At 49.3% G+C, this 15,158-nt stretch overlaps 1 protein-coding gene across 2 annotated transcripts; it reads left to right on the forward strand.

Annotated features, from left to right (window-relative positions):
* LOC147303157 (ATPase family AAA domain-containing protein 2-like) lies at positions 1 to 14,513 on the forward strand. 2 transcript variants are annotated; one of them, XM_086280052.1, is made up of 28 exons: positions 1 to 359; positions 1,179 to 1,267; positions 2,037 to 2,065; positions 2,569 to 2,653; positions 3,014 to 3,086; positions 4,525 to 4,603; positions 4,685 to 4,810; positions 4,983 to 5,049; positions 5,553 to 5,624; positions 5,774 to 5,882; positions 6,054 to 6,169; positions 6,598 to 6,772; positions 7,053 to 7,141; positions 7,311 to 7,470; positions 7,730 to 7,820; positions 7,914 to 8,228; positions 8,303 to 8,405; positions 8,724 to 8,910; positions 9,121 to 9,306; positions 9,404 to 9,539; positions 9,625 to 9,821; positions 10,557 to 10,716; positions 11,072 to 11,194; positions 11,285 to 11,356; positions 12,279 to 12,737; positions 13,398 to 13,519; positions 14,160 to 14,288; positions 14,438 to 14,513. In XM_086280052.1, the coding sequence occupies exons 1-28, from the start codon at positions 222 to 224 to the stop codon at positions 14,468 to 14,470; spliced, it is 3,720 nt and encodes a 1,239-aa protein (XP_086136178.1). In that variant the 5' UTR covers positions 1 to 221; the 3' UTR covers positions 14,471 to 14,513. The 2 variants fall into 2 exon arrangements, 1 of the variants encoding a protein (XP_086136178.1); XR_015126828.1 differs by lacking the exons at positions 14,160 to 14,288; positions 14,438 to 14,513 and having other exon boundaries at positions 12,279 to 12,977.
* The last annotated feature ends 645 nt before the right edge of the window (positions 14,514 to 15,158 follow it).

Raw genomic sequence — 15,158 nt, forward strand, 5'->3', positions numbered from 1 at the left:
AGCAGGCGGCGGCAGAACCCTCGCGTTTGAACCACAGCGGTGCAGCTGTGCGGTCTGTCGGCTTATCGAGCTCGTGTTTGGGTGTGTTGCAGCTTCAGCTGAGCCTCCACAGTCGGAGACGCTCTTCGGGAACAAACACACTCGGAGGTCGGAGTTTCTTCGGAGTTTCTTTATTTTTGTCGTTAAGGCTAACGTCGTTAGCTTATGCCTGCGTCGTTACCATGGTGACGCTCCGAGGCAGAGGGGACGCGGACCGGAGAAACGGGCCGAGCACGAGCACCGGGACCCCGGCACGATCTGAGATAAAGACCCGGAGGAGGAAGAACGCTCCCCGGACTCAAGAGTCCGGACGGTCCGATGTGAGTGTGTCCGTGTTCGGTGTGTAAGGTTCAACTCACGGCGACGTTTAAATGACCGTCAGTTTAACCGGAGGGAGGAAAACGTTAAACTGACCGGGAGAGGACCGGGGGGCAGCTTTTCAAACTTATTTTGGTAAAAATCAGTAAACAGGTGGAGTTTCCTCCTGGTCTCACTCGCTGCTTTTTAACGAGCTTTAGTAAAAGTCCGGTAATAAATAAAAACCCTGTGTTTAAAGATGGCCGCCGAGTGAGAGCGAAGCTTAGTCTCTGAGAACGAAATGTAAAGAAATACGTTTAAAAAACAAATTAAATGTATAAATTACATTTACAAAAAAAAGTAAACACATTTTTATCATTATTGTTATGAAAATAACAAAAAAAACAACCTTTGAGATATTATCATTAGTGTTGGGGTTTAAATCGGAAACTAAACGTTTTTTACGCTGCAGATATTTTACTAGCTTATTCTGAGCTCAGCCGCACAGAGAAGCGGCTTACAGCTGCCTCCTCACACAGTCACGTGAGCGCTCTCCTTCTGCCTGCATGATGGCAGGGTCATCTGTCATTCACAAAGTACCGGACATTCAGCTGGCTCTGAGCGGGTCTCTCTCTTATTTTGTTTTATTTTTCTTAACTTTACATCAGCCTCGTGTAAACTACTGTAAGGTCACATGACATGTGTAAAATACCCCTCTGGTCTTTAGCTGCAGTCGTGTGAAGCTCACTGAGTGTAAAACTATCTTTGATGCGGATATGACGTGTAGCGCTGCATGCGCTTCAAAACGAGTTTGAGTACCCCACCTCTCAAATCTTTCTCAGGTATTTAAATCAGAGGATGAGGAGCAGAACTTCACCGATTCCGAAACACCCGAGGATGAAGATGAGAAAGCAGCAGGCACCATCATCAGGTCAGACAAAAGTCACCAGTTAAAGCTGTTTTACTGAGCATGCTCAGAGCTAAAATGATTAGCTGGGCGATTACATTTCATCATGGCACCTGTGTCAGCGTGCAGGAGGAACTGTGCTCAGAAACAATCCAACTGCAGGCCACAGGACACAGATGTAAACGGTGCTTTTAAACCGGTGTTGTGCCAAAAAGTGATTAAATGCCAAAAACTGTTTCTGTGTAGTTTTTATGTGTAATATCTTTACGTATGTTGGTAAATAGACTTCAGCGAACAGCGTTTACAAAGGGGTTATATAGAGAATTAAAAAATATCAGTTTTTCAAGTATCTTCACAACTCTGTGTTATTGTGCTGACGTTATAACCAACCAGGCCTTTATCGCCACTTACAATATTTTTACAGAACTATTGTAATATTTGCTCCCAGTTCTGCTGTCCTGTTGGCCAACTTACTCTTACAAAAGACATTTTTGATGTTAATGAGATTTTTTTAACTGCATAAATAAAGGTTATATAAAAGTCGCTGCCAAAAACTGATCGCGGCTTCTAGCTTGTTACATGAATGTTGTTTGTGGCTCAAGATGACTTTATGTCATCCATGAGGGAAGCATTTGACATGTTTCACATATTATAGCCCAACAAGTTACTTATAGCAGTTTAAATACGAGCAATCACTTTTTGGCACAACACCGGCTCTAACTGTGGTTCAGGAGTCAGTGTGTGACGTGAATCTTTCATTTTACTGTCACTGACGTTGGTTTTGTGTTGGCAGGAAATCTCAGCGGCTCCAGAAGCGTTCAGGTGAGAAAAACAACGCTAGCAGGAAGACGTGAAAGGTCTCAGAGTTTACACTGTGCACTTTATTAAACTTTACACACAAAGACAGGAAAACATCTCACACAGGAACAGCGCAAGACCACAAAGTGCTCCATTATTTTTCCAGCTGCAGAACAAAGCATTTCTCTGAATATTTATTTATGTAAGAGCATCATTCAAAGTCCTGATATTTTATATGTTTATGAGGGGAAACGGTTTTAATATGTATTTAAAATATGCTGAGCTTCAGTGGTGGTTTTACCCATCAGTGCTGTGTACCTGCACGTCTCTAATATTATGACTTCATATTGAAGATGCATTGGACACAACATTAGAAACACCTCTTAATGTAAAACAGTCCAGCATCAGCTGGAAACACGAGCTCAGGAATTAAAGGTTGTAGTTTCTCCGCTGTGTGTGTGTGTGTGTGCGTGTGTGTGTGTGTGTGCGTGTGTGTGTGTGTGTGTGTGTGTGCGTGCGCGTGTCAGGCGGCCGGCTGAGGAGAAGCACGAGGCTGACCAAAGTGACGAGCAGGTACGAGGCCTCCAACATGTTCGACGGCATCAGCACCAAGTAAGAAAATCCTCCTGACATGTGAGGTGATGGACGTGCAGTAAAAGCCGTGACGTAGAAACTGAGATGAGTTCAGGTTATGATGCCATCAATGACACTTTGATTGTTAACACTGAGACAGCCAAAGAAAGAAGCACACAGAACAACAGCTCTGTGTTTGATCGTCCCTGCTGGGATTCACGGATGTCTTTGATACATTAAAAGTCTGAAGTTTAACCTGAGCAGCTCAGAGTGATGTGATGAATGAGGCCACATGTGGCCGTCCGCCGTGTTTGCACTGATCTTTATGCCACAAACCTGTACGATTGTGATAATACGGTAAATTGAATCGTGGTGACGTCCACGCTGTTCTCTCTGCAGCGCCGCCAGGTCGGTCCTGAACAGGATGGACAGCATGAAGAAGAAGAGGCGGCTCAGTAACAACAAGGAAGGAGTGAGTGGAGCCGTTAGAGTGGATCAGTGACTATAAGTATTTATAAGTATTTATCCTGCCTGTTTGCACAAAGAAACGTCTCTCTGTTCAGTTCTCAGTTATTACAGGCAAAATCATTCCTCTGGACACGCTCGGGTAGAAGGACTGGACTGAAAATGAGTGACAAAGAAAACCTTTTTCAGACTTTTGGCTCATTGGAAGAAAAATATAAAGAAACGAGGGTCAGCACAGTACTGTAATTAAAGAGCTCACAGATGCTCATCTGTATAAGCGAGGACTCAAACCAGACGCTGTGTCAAGTATTTTCTGCCACAAGTCAGAGGTCATCAAAGGTCACGACCCCGTTGACCAGGAGTGACATCGGCCCAAACAGTGTGCTCAGATACAGACAGCTGTGCGCTGGTCACCAGCTGTTCTGGGGTCAGTGTGATCGTCTCCATCATCACAAACAGTCCGAGTCTTTTTCGTTCTTTAAGGATCAAATAGAAAACACTGAACAGAGGACATGTTTCCCTCACCCTAACCTTTTGGCATCATTACCCAGACTGCACTGCAACACAAACATCTAAGGCAGCTGCAGTGTTTATAAAGGCACACGCGTGTGTGCGGTTTGTGGCGTCACTGTTGCCGTGGAGCTGTGTCGTGTTTTGTTGTTAGGAGCTGTGTTTATGTTTTTACGCTGATAATCAACGCTGAGAGTTTGTTTACATCCCGAGTCAGCTGTAAACCCTCAGCTGAGGCCGCCGTCTCGGTGGGCGCTGCCTCTCTTATCAGGTCTTTATGAGGGCGGTGGACCCGGCTGCACCCAGCCCCCCTCCCACTGCTCGCGGCTTGTGGGGAGGGGGCAGCGTCTATATCAGCTGGCACCATATTGGAAAGCAGCCGACAAGCACCAGCCCTTATTTTGTGCCCACATGTTCATATTTCCTCCTCACATGGAGTTTCTGCTGCTCTGAATGAGTAAAACAACGAGAGTCGTTGAGACGTTTGTAATCAGAGTGTGTGAAGTGTGGCGTGTGCTTTACAATCTGTCAGAGAACAACAGCAGGCTCGCAGATCTTCTGTCCCAGCCGTGGATGTTCACATCAGTCAGGTTTCTAATAATGAGTCTGTATGTGCAGTAATCCCAGTGAACCAAAAGCTTGCCTGAAACTCTCAGTTTGGTCAAGTTTTCTTCTACTCATGGATCTGTGTAATGTCTGAGTTGTCAGAGCTGTGACATCACACAGGCCCACAGCTCTGTGTCCAGAGTGGGAGTTTGTGTTTATATTAGCGGTTCTGAAATGTTCCTCAGTAACGAGTTAACTGATCTGTGAAATGTCCAAAAACAGTCCCATCCCTCGTTGTCACGTTGGTCACTTTAATCAGATGCATTACTTGGATAAACACAGGGATGATTAACTGATCGTTACACACCTAATAACTGATACATTTGCAGAAGATCTACTCTAAAGCCCAGAGGAGTAAAACACCAGTCCCACTACGAGGAGAGCTCAGCGACAGCGAGGACAGCCGAGGTCAGTGCAGATGGTTAGGAGCAGAGGAATGATGACGAGAGGGAGACGTGGTGGTAAAAACGTCTTCTCTGGTGTCTCCAGGGGCGGGCTTTGACGAGGACAGCAGGAAGGCCGTAACAGCAGATGAAGACAGCAACTGCAGCGTCGGCCACAACGTTGATGCCAAACTGAGCCGAGCCTCGTCGCTGTACCAAGGCCCGACCAGCGGTCAGTACGCCGCTCCAAACACGCCGTCTGTACATGCTGAGTAATACAATAAAAACCCTAAAAGCCTACAAATCGGTGAACAACGGGTTCTTCAGGAGAAAAATAAAACCACACACTTGAAACGTACTGAAGCTCCAGCTCTGATGATTTTGTTTTCTCTGGTATCGATTAGACGTCCTGAGAGGAACCTTCCCGGTCAGCGCCTCCGGAGCGAACACGACCCGCAGAGCAGCCTTCAGGTCAGAGCGTGGACACGCCTTTCCTCTCTCCTTCAAATAAAGCAGGACACAGCTGAACGCTGAAGTATGATGTAGTCTGAAGCAGGTTGGCTACACAGGCTAAACCCTCGAAAACTCAGGTCACACTTTTTCTGCATTCTTGTTTTTATTAATTTTCCCTCACAAATGTTCCTGTATCGTTTGATCCTGAGGGGCCACCATAGACTGACGTATAAACTGTGACATCACTGGCTTTTAAAACCTTTACAAACTTGCTTTTAAAGTCCTATGATTTCACCAAACTGGAGCTCAGCCCTGTTAGTGCTGTAACCTCAGCAGCCATGCTGTTGGTCAGCTGATGTCATCAAAAATGCTCCAGCAGCACAAACACAGTGCCGAGGTGGGTGATGTAAAATCACCGCCTTCACTACAGGAATAACAGATCTTATCATCATCACCAAAACTTCACCTGTTGGATGCTTCACCTTCATCCGTCACACTCAGGTCTCTGTTTCTTCCTGCAGACCCACTAAGAGCGCCTGGTCCAAACAATCTGATGAAGACTCTGATGATGAAGAGGAGGAGGCCCCTGACAGGTCAGAGACAGCCAATCTGATTGGATCATCAAACCACTTCCTGATACATCGTCCATCATCAATGCTTTTAACTGTGAAGCACGAGGCGTATGGAGTAGATTAGATGTGGATTGCTGCCTGTCTTACTGAGACTTGTCTCTCGCTCTCAGCTGTCTCCCACTCAGCCTGCGTACCGGCAACCTTTTGGAAACCCGCAACGACAAGATGGCTGCAGGAGCGGGCCTGGCGGACATCGATCCCATGGCCATCGACCAATCTGTGAGATTAAACCTTAGATATGTTCTCCTGTGACCTCGTGTTTTACACATGATTCACAGAAAAATCTTCTCATTGTGTTGTTTTGTTCTCCACCTGATCCTGTTATATCCTTCCTTTCCTTCCTTCCTTCCTTCCTTCCTTCCTTCCTTCCTTCCTTCCTTCCTTCCTCAGGTGGGTTTTGACAGTATTGGGGGTCTGTCAGGTCACATCTCAGCTCTGAAGGAGATGGTCGTCTTCCCCCTTCTCTACCCTGAGGTCTTTGACAACTTCAAGATTCAGCCTCCCAGGTGACACACACACACACGTCAGGTATTCATGTCTTGTGGGGACGTCTAATAGACGTCATGCGTTCCCTAGCCTCTTACCCTAACTTTAACCTAACTGTAACCCTGAGACTAAAATCCCTTCAAACTCTTTGGTACCAGAATTTTGGTCCCCACAAGTATAGTAAACTTTCTATATTTGGTCCCCACAAAGATATGAATACACGCTTGTGTACCCCAGATTCTAAATATATAAAGAAACCTTCAGAGGTGAGTGATGCTTGATGCAGGGACATGATGAGTTTACCTTCTCACAAAGGTAAATGTGTGCTGTAGTAGTTACTGAGTCCTGCTGAGACTGAATGATGTGAGTGGGCCGAGGTCAAAGGTTGGACTTCATGTTTTTAAGACGGATTACACAGTGAACACGCTCCACCTGCGTCTCTCTGCAGAGGGTGTCTGTTTTACGGCCCTCCCGGGACGGGGAAGACGCTGGTTGCACGGGCGTTGGCCAACGAGTGTAGCCACGGCAACAGGAAGGTGTCCTTCTTCATGAGGAAGGGAGCCGACGTCCTCAGCAAGTGGGTGGGCGAGTCAGAGCGGCAGCTGCGGCTGCTGTTTGAGCAGGTAAACGTTCACCTGAGTCATACTGAAGCAGGAAATATGATTTGAGTGAGTTTAATGAGTCTGAGCAGAGAGAAGCTGCTTCTGAGCAGACGCTGTGACCTGTATCTGCATACATCCGTTTGTGTCAGCAGCACTTTAAACTCTGAGAGTGTCTGTGTTAGAAACTTTGAAATCAAACTCGTTAAACAAACCCTGTGAATTTAAATTCATTTAATTCATCGTGAACAGGTTTAAAGTGTGTGTGGGTGTGTGTGGGTGTGTGTGGGTGTGGGGTACTCAGGCGTATCGGATGCGTCCGTCCATCATCTTCTTCGATGAGATCGACGGTCTGGCTCCGGTCCGATCCAGCAGGCAGGACCAGATCCACAGGTCAGTTTCAGCTTCTCCACACGTGTCACCTCAGCGGTGTCAGAGTTTGAGGTTCAGTGTAACGGGTCAGAGGCGCCGCCGCCGCTGTAGATTGTTTGTAAACGTTTGTAAAGTTATTCCTGACACAAAGGAAACGTGTGCCAGACTAAATAAATGGAAATCCTCGCAGCTCCATCGTGTCGACGCTCCTCGCTCTGATGGACGGGCTCGACAGGCGAGGGGAGGTCGTCGTGATCGGAGCCACAAACCGGCTCGACTCCATCGACCCTGCGCTGCGGCGGCCCGGGCGCTTTGACCGCGAGTTCCTGTTCGGCCTTCCCGACAGAGAGGTGACTCTTTACTTTATTAGATTTTATATATTTTCAGCTGCATCCATAATCTCTGCAGTGTCAGTGTGGGCTGGTGTTAAAAAATCTACCAGCACGGTTGTGATGAAGGGAAGTGATTGTTTCAGGATCAGGATGTAAACGTGTTTGTTTCCGCTGTAAAGTTTTACTGTGGGAGTCGGAGGCCGCCTCTGCTGGAGCCTCTGCTGGACATCAGAGGAACTGCAGCAGGGACCTTAATTTAGGTGTGTGTGTGTTTCAGGCTCGTAAAGACATTCTGAAGATCCACACTCGGCAGTGGAAACCTCCTCCGTCTGAAGACTTTCTCGATGAACTGTCAGAAAAATGTGTCGGTGAGAAAAATGGCAGCAGCTTTTTTTTGTCTCAGGAAAATGTAGTTATTTTTTTATTGGTAACCTGACTTCCTGAGCCTCTGTCGCTCTCAGGTTACTGCGGCGCTGATATCAGGGCGGTGTGCACCGAGGCGGCATTGTGCGCTCTGCGCCGACGCTACCCGCAGATCTACGGCACGTCCCAGAAGCTCCTGCTGGACGTCTCCTCCATCGCCGTCAGCAGCTGCGACTTTGCAGCAGCCCTGAAGAAGATGTCGCCCACCTCGCACCGCTCTGCCGCCTCCCCGGCCAAACCGCTGTCCCCTGTGGTCCACCTGCTTCTAGGCGGCGCCCTGCAAGAAATCCTCAATGCCCTGCAGAGGATGTTTCCACACGCTGAGGAGGGCATGAAGAGGAAGAGGGAACCAGGTGAGCCAGAGGCCAAAGTTCTGCTGTGTCTACACATCACTTCCTGTTTACAAACTTCCCGTTTCCTGTGTCAGACCTGACCTCGGGTATCGTCGATGACACTCTGATGTTTGACGAAGACGAGGGCCCCAGCATCTCCAAACCCTCCAAGAACAAAACCTTCCTGCACTTCTTCAGGTGAGCCTTTATCCACACCTGAGGGGCGTGACTATGAAGTGAATCACCATGGTAACAGAAGCCGAGTCTAAAGCTGGGTCAAAGCGCCACATTTTCACTGATTCCTGTGATCCGAGGTTAGATCCTGTGTGTTAAAGTGCAGTAAAGGTGCCGCAGCAAACACTGCGTTGCAGTATCGCAGGTATGACTTATACATGTACGTGATTTATGTGTTCAACTGGTCATGTAGAAAGCAGGGATGGTCTCTATAAACACTGCGTGCTCTCATCGATTATCTCCCCCACGCTGCATTCTCTGATCCTCTCCCCCGACCTGTAGGAGTGCCGTCAAACAGCCGACGTCTCACCGCCCCAGGATCTTGCTGGCAGGTCGTCCTGGCGCTGGTCAAACCTCCCACCTGGCCCCCGCCATCCTGCACGCTTTGGAGCGTTTCACCGTCCACAGCCTGGACTCAGCGGTGCTGTTTGGTGTCAGCAGCACCTCGCCAGAGGAAGCCTGTGCACAGGTGACTCCTCCAGACATGTGCATCTACAGGTCGACACGCATGTGCACACAAACATAAACACACTTCATAAAAACTTCATTTAATCATTTTAGAAGTGTTAACAGGCGGCTCTGTGGTTCTTTCTGACTCTGTAATGTTTTTAATTATTTAAAGCAGCCTGTCTGTGCCGGACAGTCTCAGGATGTGAACTTTGACCTTTCCCCTGATCAGGTGTTCTGTGAGGCCAAGCGGACGTCTCCCAGCATCCTCTACATACCGCACATCCAGCAGTGGTGGAACACTGCGGGGCCGGCACTGAGGGCATCCTTCCTCAGCCTGCTGGGCAGCATCCCGTCCTTCTCCCCCATCCTCCTCCTCGCCACCTGCAGCGTGTCCTTCCAGCAGCTGGACCCAGAGGTGAGGACTGAAGCTTTATCTTTCCTTTGTCCCTCAGCTGTGTCCCTGTGCGTGGAGGTTTTACAGGTTTTTATCTTTGATGCTGTGCTGCTCCCAGATCCAGAGCCTGTTTCGGGAGGACTACGGGGAGGTCTACGCCCTCAGAGTTCCCACCCAGCAGGAGAGGACCAGCTTCTTCCAGGATCTCATTCTGAACCAGGCGGCCGAGGCCCCTCCCTCTAAGAGAAAAACATGTGTGTGTGACTCCGCCTTCATGCTGTGGTTGTTAAGCCCAGAGTGTGATAGATCGCTCACTCTTTCCTCCTCCTCCTCTCTCAGTATCTCAGGCAATGGAGGTCCTCCCCCTAGCTCCACCGCCGCCTCCTCGCAAAATGTCGGCGCAAGAGCACCTCCGCCTGGAGGAGCAGGAGGAGGACGTGCTGCGAGAGCTCCGTCTCTTCCTGCGAAACATCACCGAGCGCCTGTCTCTGGACCGCCGCTTCAAAGCCTTCACCAAACCGGTCGACATCGAGGAGGTGAGAGTTTGAGAGAAAGACACGCCGACATCTGCCGCTCAGTTTTAAGGTCGTGAATAATTAAACAAACGGAATCGGATCAGTTCACGCCTTCCTCCCAGCTCCACGCCGTACATGTTATTAAAAAAGCGTGCAGCAGATTCAGTGCAGGTTGATGAGGTCAGATGGCAAGACCAGACTCACAGGTCAGCAGTCGTCTTAGCTGAGCCCGGTTCTGTCGGAGGTTTCTTCCTCTTAAAAGGGAGTTTTTCCTTCCCGCTGTCGCCACAGTGCTTGTTCATGAGGTCGTCTGACTGTGGGCTGTTCTGTTTTCTTTATATTATTGTAGGGTTTGTATCTTACCAGATAAAGCACCTTGAGGCAACTGTGATTTAGTGATGTATAGATAAAATTGAATAGAATGTTGGAACAAATCCACACATTCAGCATTCACTAAATCAGATTTTAGTTTCCCATCAGCACGCGGAGCAAACGTCAGAAATGTTGACTACAATCACGTCAGACCGCAGCCACACGCCGACACTGTGCATGACATCATGATTGGCCTGTTTCCTGTTCTGACTGTTGATTGGCTCATTGGTGTCAGGGGAAGGCCAACCAGGGGTTTATAAAACGGAAACAACGCTGCCGCTCTCGCCTGTTCGATCTGTGAATCAGCCCAGAGTATTTGTCTCTGCTGCCCCCGAGTGGCCAAACCAAACACCATCAGCAGAAACCCTCCTTCCTCTCCTCCAGGTCCCCGACTATCTGATGGTGATTAAGAAGCCCATGGACCTCTCCACCCTGCTCACCAACATCGACCAGCACAAGTACGTCACCGTCGGCGAGTTCATGGCGGACGCTGACTTCATCTGGAAGAACGCTCTGGAGTACAACCCGGACAGCGACCCCATGGGTGAGACGACATCACCCGTGACCGTTCTCTTGGTTTGTCCTCTGCCCCACAGTCTCCTTCCTTTTCTTAAGTTTCTTCTTCTTCTGCTGTCTGTATGAGACAGACGGAGCAGGCGTCTCCAGGTGGAAACATTTCCACAATGGGCGGGGCTATAAGTTCAGCTGTTGGGTGGGGAAAAAAAAAAATCCTTTTCTGTTTGTCTGCGTCTGTTTGAGGAGAGACGAACTAAACAGAAGCAGATTTCTCAGCTGGACTCACCTGTGGAGAGGTGATAAAAAACATGTTTGTTTTACTGCGTGTGTGCGTGCGTGCGTGCGTGTGTGTGTGTGTGTGTGCGTGCGTGTGCATGTGCCAGATCGCAACATCCGTCACCGAGCGTGCGCCCTGAAGGACACGGTCCGCGCCATCATCAGAGACGAGCTGGACGAAGACTTCGAGAGAGTCTGCGAGGAGATCAGAGAGTCGCGCATCCACAGAGGTGAAACTCAGCCAGATGTTCACGCCTCATCCAGCTGCTGCTAACAGTGTACTGTCAAACTTTATATTAAGACTTTTATTTTGGTGACAGCTCTGATGGTGGCCAACCCGCAGGAGGCCGATGGCGTCTGCAGATCGGCGTTCTCCAGAAACACTCTCCAACGTAAGTTCACCCCTGAACTGAAACAGCACGGGGCGGCTCAGAGTCTCTGCGCACTGTTAGTCACAGACGTCAGCAGCTGCTTTACAAAACTGTTAGAAATATGAGTGACGTGAGAGCAAACCAGCAGACATCACATCAGGTCTGATCACCGTCAGGGTCAGCGTGTACACCAGTGAGCCGTCAACCCCCCGTCAGGTTCTCCTCAGCCACTGTTAGTAGTGCTGATAAGCCCTGCCCCTACTTTTAATTGGTCCGTGAGAGAGAAGTGACAGTTGATGAGTGCACCAGTTTCACTTCCTGTTTCAGAGTCTGGACTCACGTACCAAACATTAGGACATCAGGCTGCTCCAAAAATATTCTTCAGAAGTTCTCAAAACTCAGCTGCTTTCACAAAATGCCAAAAAGATGACATTTAAATCACAAAAACAGTCGATTTTATAAGATTGTAACCATCAAACTTTATAAAAACCTCAAGTAATGAATCAGTTTTAAAGTCGTCTGTCAGCCAGCGAGCTGATTCTCCTCGTCTGTGGATCTACAGAAATGTGTTTTTTCTTTGGGATCGCCTCCTCAGAGCAGCTTTTAGATCAAATGAGAGTAAAACAGAAGTCGTCATGTTAACGATGGATTCACAGACTCGCAGCAGGACTGAGGCTCCGGGTTCGTCTCACGCTGTGAAACGTCTGATGAACAGAGAGCTTGGCGCTTCTTTCGGCTGCTGCAGCAAAAAGCTGCTTTTAAAAACGTCTCAGTGAAAGCGAAAGCAGCGAGAGCAGGAAGCCACAGTGTTTGCTCAAACGTGAGAGCCGCAGGGCAGGCGAGGACAGGAAGAGGCAGAGAGGACGAGAAGTGACCTTTCTCTCTAATGACCTTTACTCTTCCTCCTCCCCGCTCCACCCCCACCCCCACTTCTGTTTTCCAGCTCGTAAGAAGAAACGTTACAGACGGCCCCGAAAGTCCAAGTGGAGCACCGGCGTCATTAAGAAACCTAAGAAGAAGAAGAAGGAGGAGGAGCCACCAGTCCCATCCTCCTCCTCTTCCTCCTTCACCTCCCTCTCCTCCATGTCCAGTAAGTTCAGCTCTGAGTCGAGTGCGGGGGAGGTCAGAGCTGCTGGACGGCGAGCGGTGAACGGGTCTGCTGGTGCTGGCTCGTCCAGCCCATCAGAGAGCAGTGACGGCGGCCTGAGTGGGTTCCATCGCACCCCAAACCGCATCACAAGATCCCACAACGGAGTCCTCACGAACGGGTATCACCGCCACACCGAGCCGGTTCATCGCCAGCTGGCTGATGGCGTACCTGTAGGCGTGCGTCGAACCCGCTCATCAAAGACCCTCCCAGGCCCGGAGACCGTGCTGAACGGCCAGACCGCGGACAGCTTAGGTCTGTGCGCGTGAGCACGAGCAGTGCGAGCGCCTCGCTGTACTAACCGACTCACTGGACCGCTTCAGAGCGCAGCCGCTGCCGATCGAGCTTCTACAGGCCGCCGCTTCACGCTACGAGGCTCCGCAGCGCTCCGGGCATCGAGCAGGAGGAGCGTGTGAGGTGTCAGAGCCGGCTGCTTTAGTCTGAATGAAACGCACTGCAGGAGCACTAACGCGGCTCTGTGGTTCAGCACACACTGTAAATACCACACACACACACACACACACACACACACACACACACACACACACACACAGCGGAGCTTTGCATCTGTAAATCTGATGGCTGCATCACGCCAATCAGACCTGACCTGTTAGCTTCCGCCTCCAGGTATGAGAACACTGCAGTTCCTCTGACGCAGCGCTGAGTGGTGTTTTTTAAATTATCTGACCAATAACACGGCTGCTGTGTGTGTGTGTGTGTGTGTGTGTGTTGCAGCTTTCTAACAAATCAGAATATTAATCCCAAAGGAAATGATGTCTACCGTTAGCTGAAAACTCCACAGTCATTTCTTTTTGCCATAACCTGGTTGATTCCAGCTGTGAAGGCATAGAGTTGGCTGTTTGTGGGAGGCACTGCAGGGTAATGCCCTCTTCCTCTGCTTGTCTTCCTCCTCAGAGAAGAGCGAACAGTCTGAGTCGAGGGCCAACAAGGCGGCTTTGGAGCAGGTGTTGAGTCGGGACAGGCCGGAGCAGCAGGAAGAAACTCCACCGCTGATCGTCGATCGCAGCAAACTGAAGGTGAGTCCCAGCTCGCCTCTTTAAGGGGCTCAGACTGAATAAAACATGACGCTGTGTTCATTAGAGCCAGCATTCATCAGTGAGCAGATCCTGGATCAGCGTGAAGAGAATAACCTTCACACTGTACTCAGTGTGACCGTAAACCCATCAACGCAGAGTTAACAAGGTCACAGACACAGCTGGAGCCCCCTGCTGGCTGTTAACGTAACTGCAGATTTACATGTCCAGCTTCGTTTCACTCTTCATACCTGGATGGTCCGTCTGAGTTTACATACAGAGTGAAGTATACTTGACAAACATGAGGAACAAGAAGCTGCGGCTGTCCTGCTTTACCGGTCAGACGCCTTGAGTTTGTCCTTTTACGATGAGGAGGAAGCTCTTCATCGTCTCCGTCTGCTCTCAGCGAGTCGTCAGGAAGCTGAACATGAAGGAATCTGCTCACGTCTGACTGTAGGAAGCTGTCTGCTCACATCTTCAGTCTGCAGCACCAACGGTTGAAGAGCTGCTTTCAGACCGGAAACAAACAGGAAGTCGCACAGCATCCCCTCCCCCACCCCAGCAGCCAGTAATGAATAAAGCAGGGGCCGTGGGCCCCACGGGCCTCTGCAGGCACCACCTCAAACTGGTTTCTGTTTTCCAGGAGCTCCTGAGGAGAGCCGTGGCGAAGACGGATGGCGCAGAGGTGGAGCCACTGGAGAAGCTTTACGCCCGGCTCGCTCAGTGCATCTACCGACACAGAGACAACTGCAACAAGGCAGAGCTGCTGCAGGTACGACGCCCACAGAGACCCAGAGGGCGCTCATGTGACTTCAGTATAAATAACTGATTACAGTAGCTACTTTATCAGGTACCAGCCTGCAGCCTGCAGCGCACAGACACCAACAGCACATTTTCAGTTTTCTCACTTTTGCTTTCCAGGAAATGAAGACAGAAATCGATCGATTCTCCTGACCTCCAGCAGCTCGACTTCAATAAACCTCAGTGTTCAAACAAACGCGTCGTTCATTCGTCAGGAATCGTTCAGTTTCTCCTCTCAGGTGTGCTTTATCGCAGTGCTTTTCAAACAGTAATACCATGTTTATCTCCATGCTGTTTGTCTGATGTCGCTTTAATAAAGTCTCTGTGAGCGTGAATGAAGCCGCCGTCTGTTTCCTGTTCAGCTGACCGCTGAAAGCCTGCACATGCGACTCCAGCACGAAACCACAGAATAAAACCATGAAAACATGCAGCTGGGGTCACAGGCCTCAGAAGAGTTGACAGAAATGCAGATGTGGGAAACGTTAGTATCTGAGTGTTTACAGAGAGCTGGAAACAGTTTCAAGGGCTTCAGACTCAAAGAGCTTCTTTCAGTTTCTCACATGAATCCGTTAGTATTAAATAAAATAAATGATATTAGTGATTTGTAAGTAAGGCTAGAGTTCAGTGTATGATGGTGGATTTTCTCTCCTGTGTGTGTGTGTGTGTGTGTGTGATGGTACTTTTACTCTGAAAGTCGCAGCGCAGCCATGTGACGTAACCACAAAGGCTCTGCTCGTGCCCCCCATGCTCATATGTGTGTGTATATTTAAAAAATAAAAAATAATTAATGTATGTCACACACTGACCTCAGCACGCTGACAGACGCTTCCGCTTTCTTCAA

This window comes from Aulonocara sp. 'chitande type north' Nkhata Bay, linkage group LG22 (genome assembly GCF_057382095.1).
Source record: "Aulonocara sp. 'chitande type north' Nkhata Bay isolate Kocher_YH1m ecotype deep benthic linkage group LG22, A_spYH_male_GT1.1, whole genome shotgun sequence".
NCBI lineage: Eukaryota > Metazoa > Chordata > Actinopteri > Cichliformes > Cichlidae > Aulonocara > Aulonocara sp. 'chitande type north' Nkhata Bay.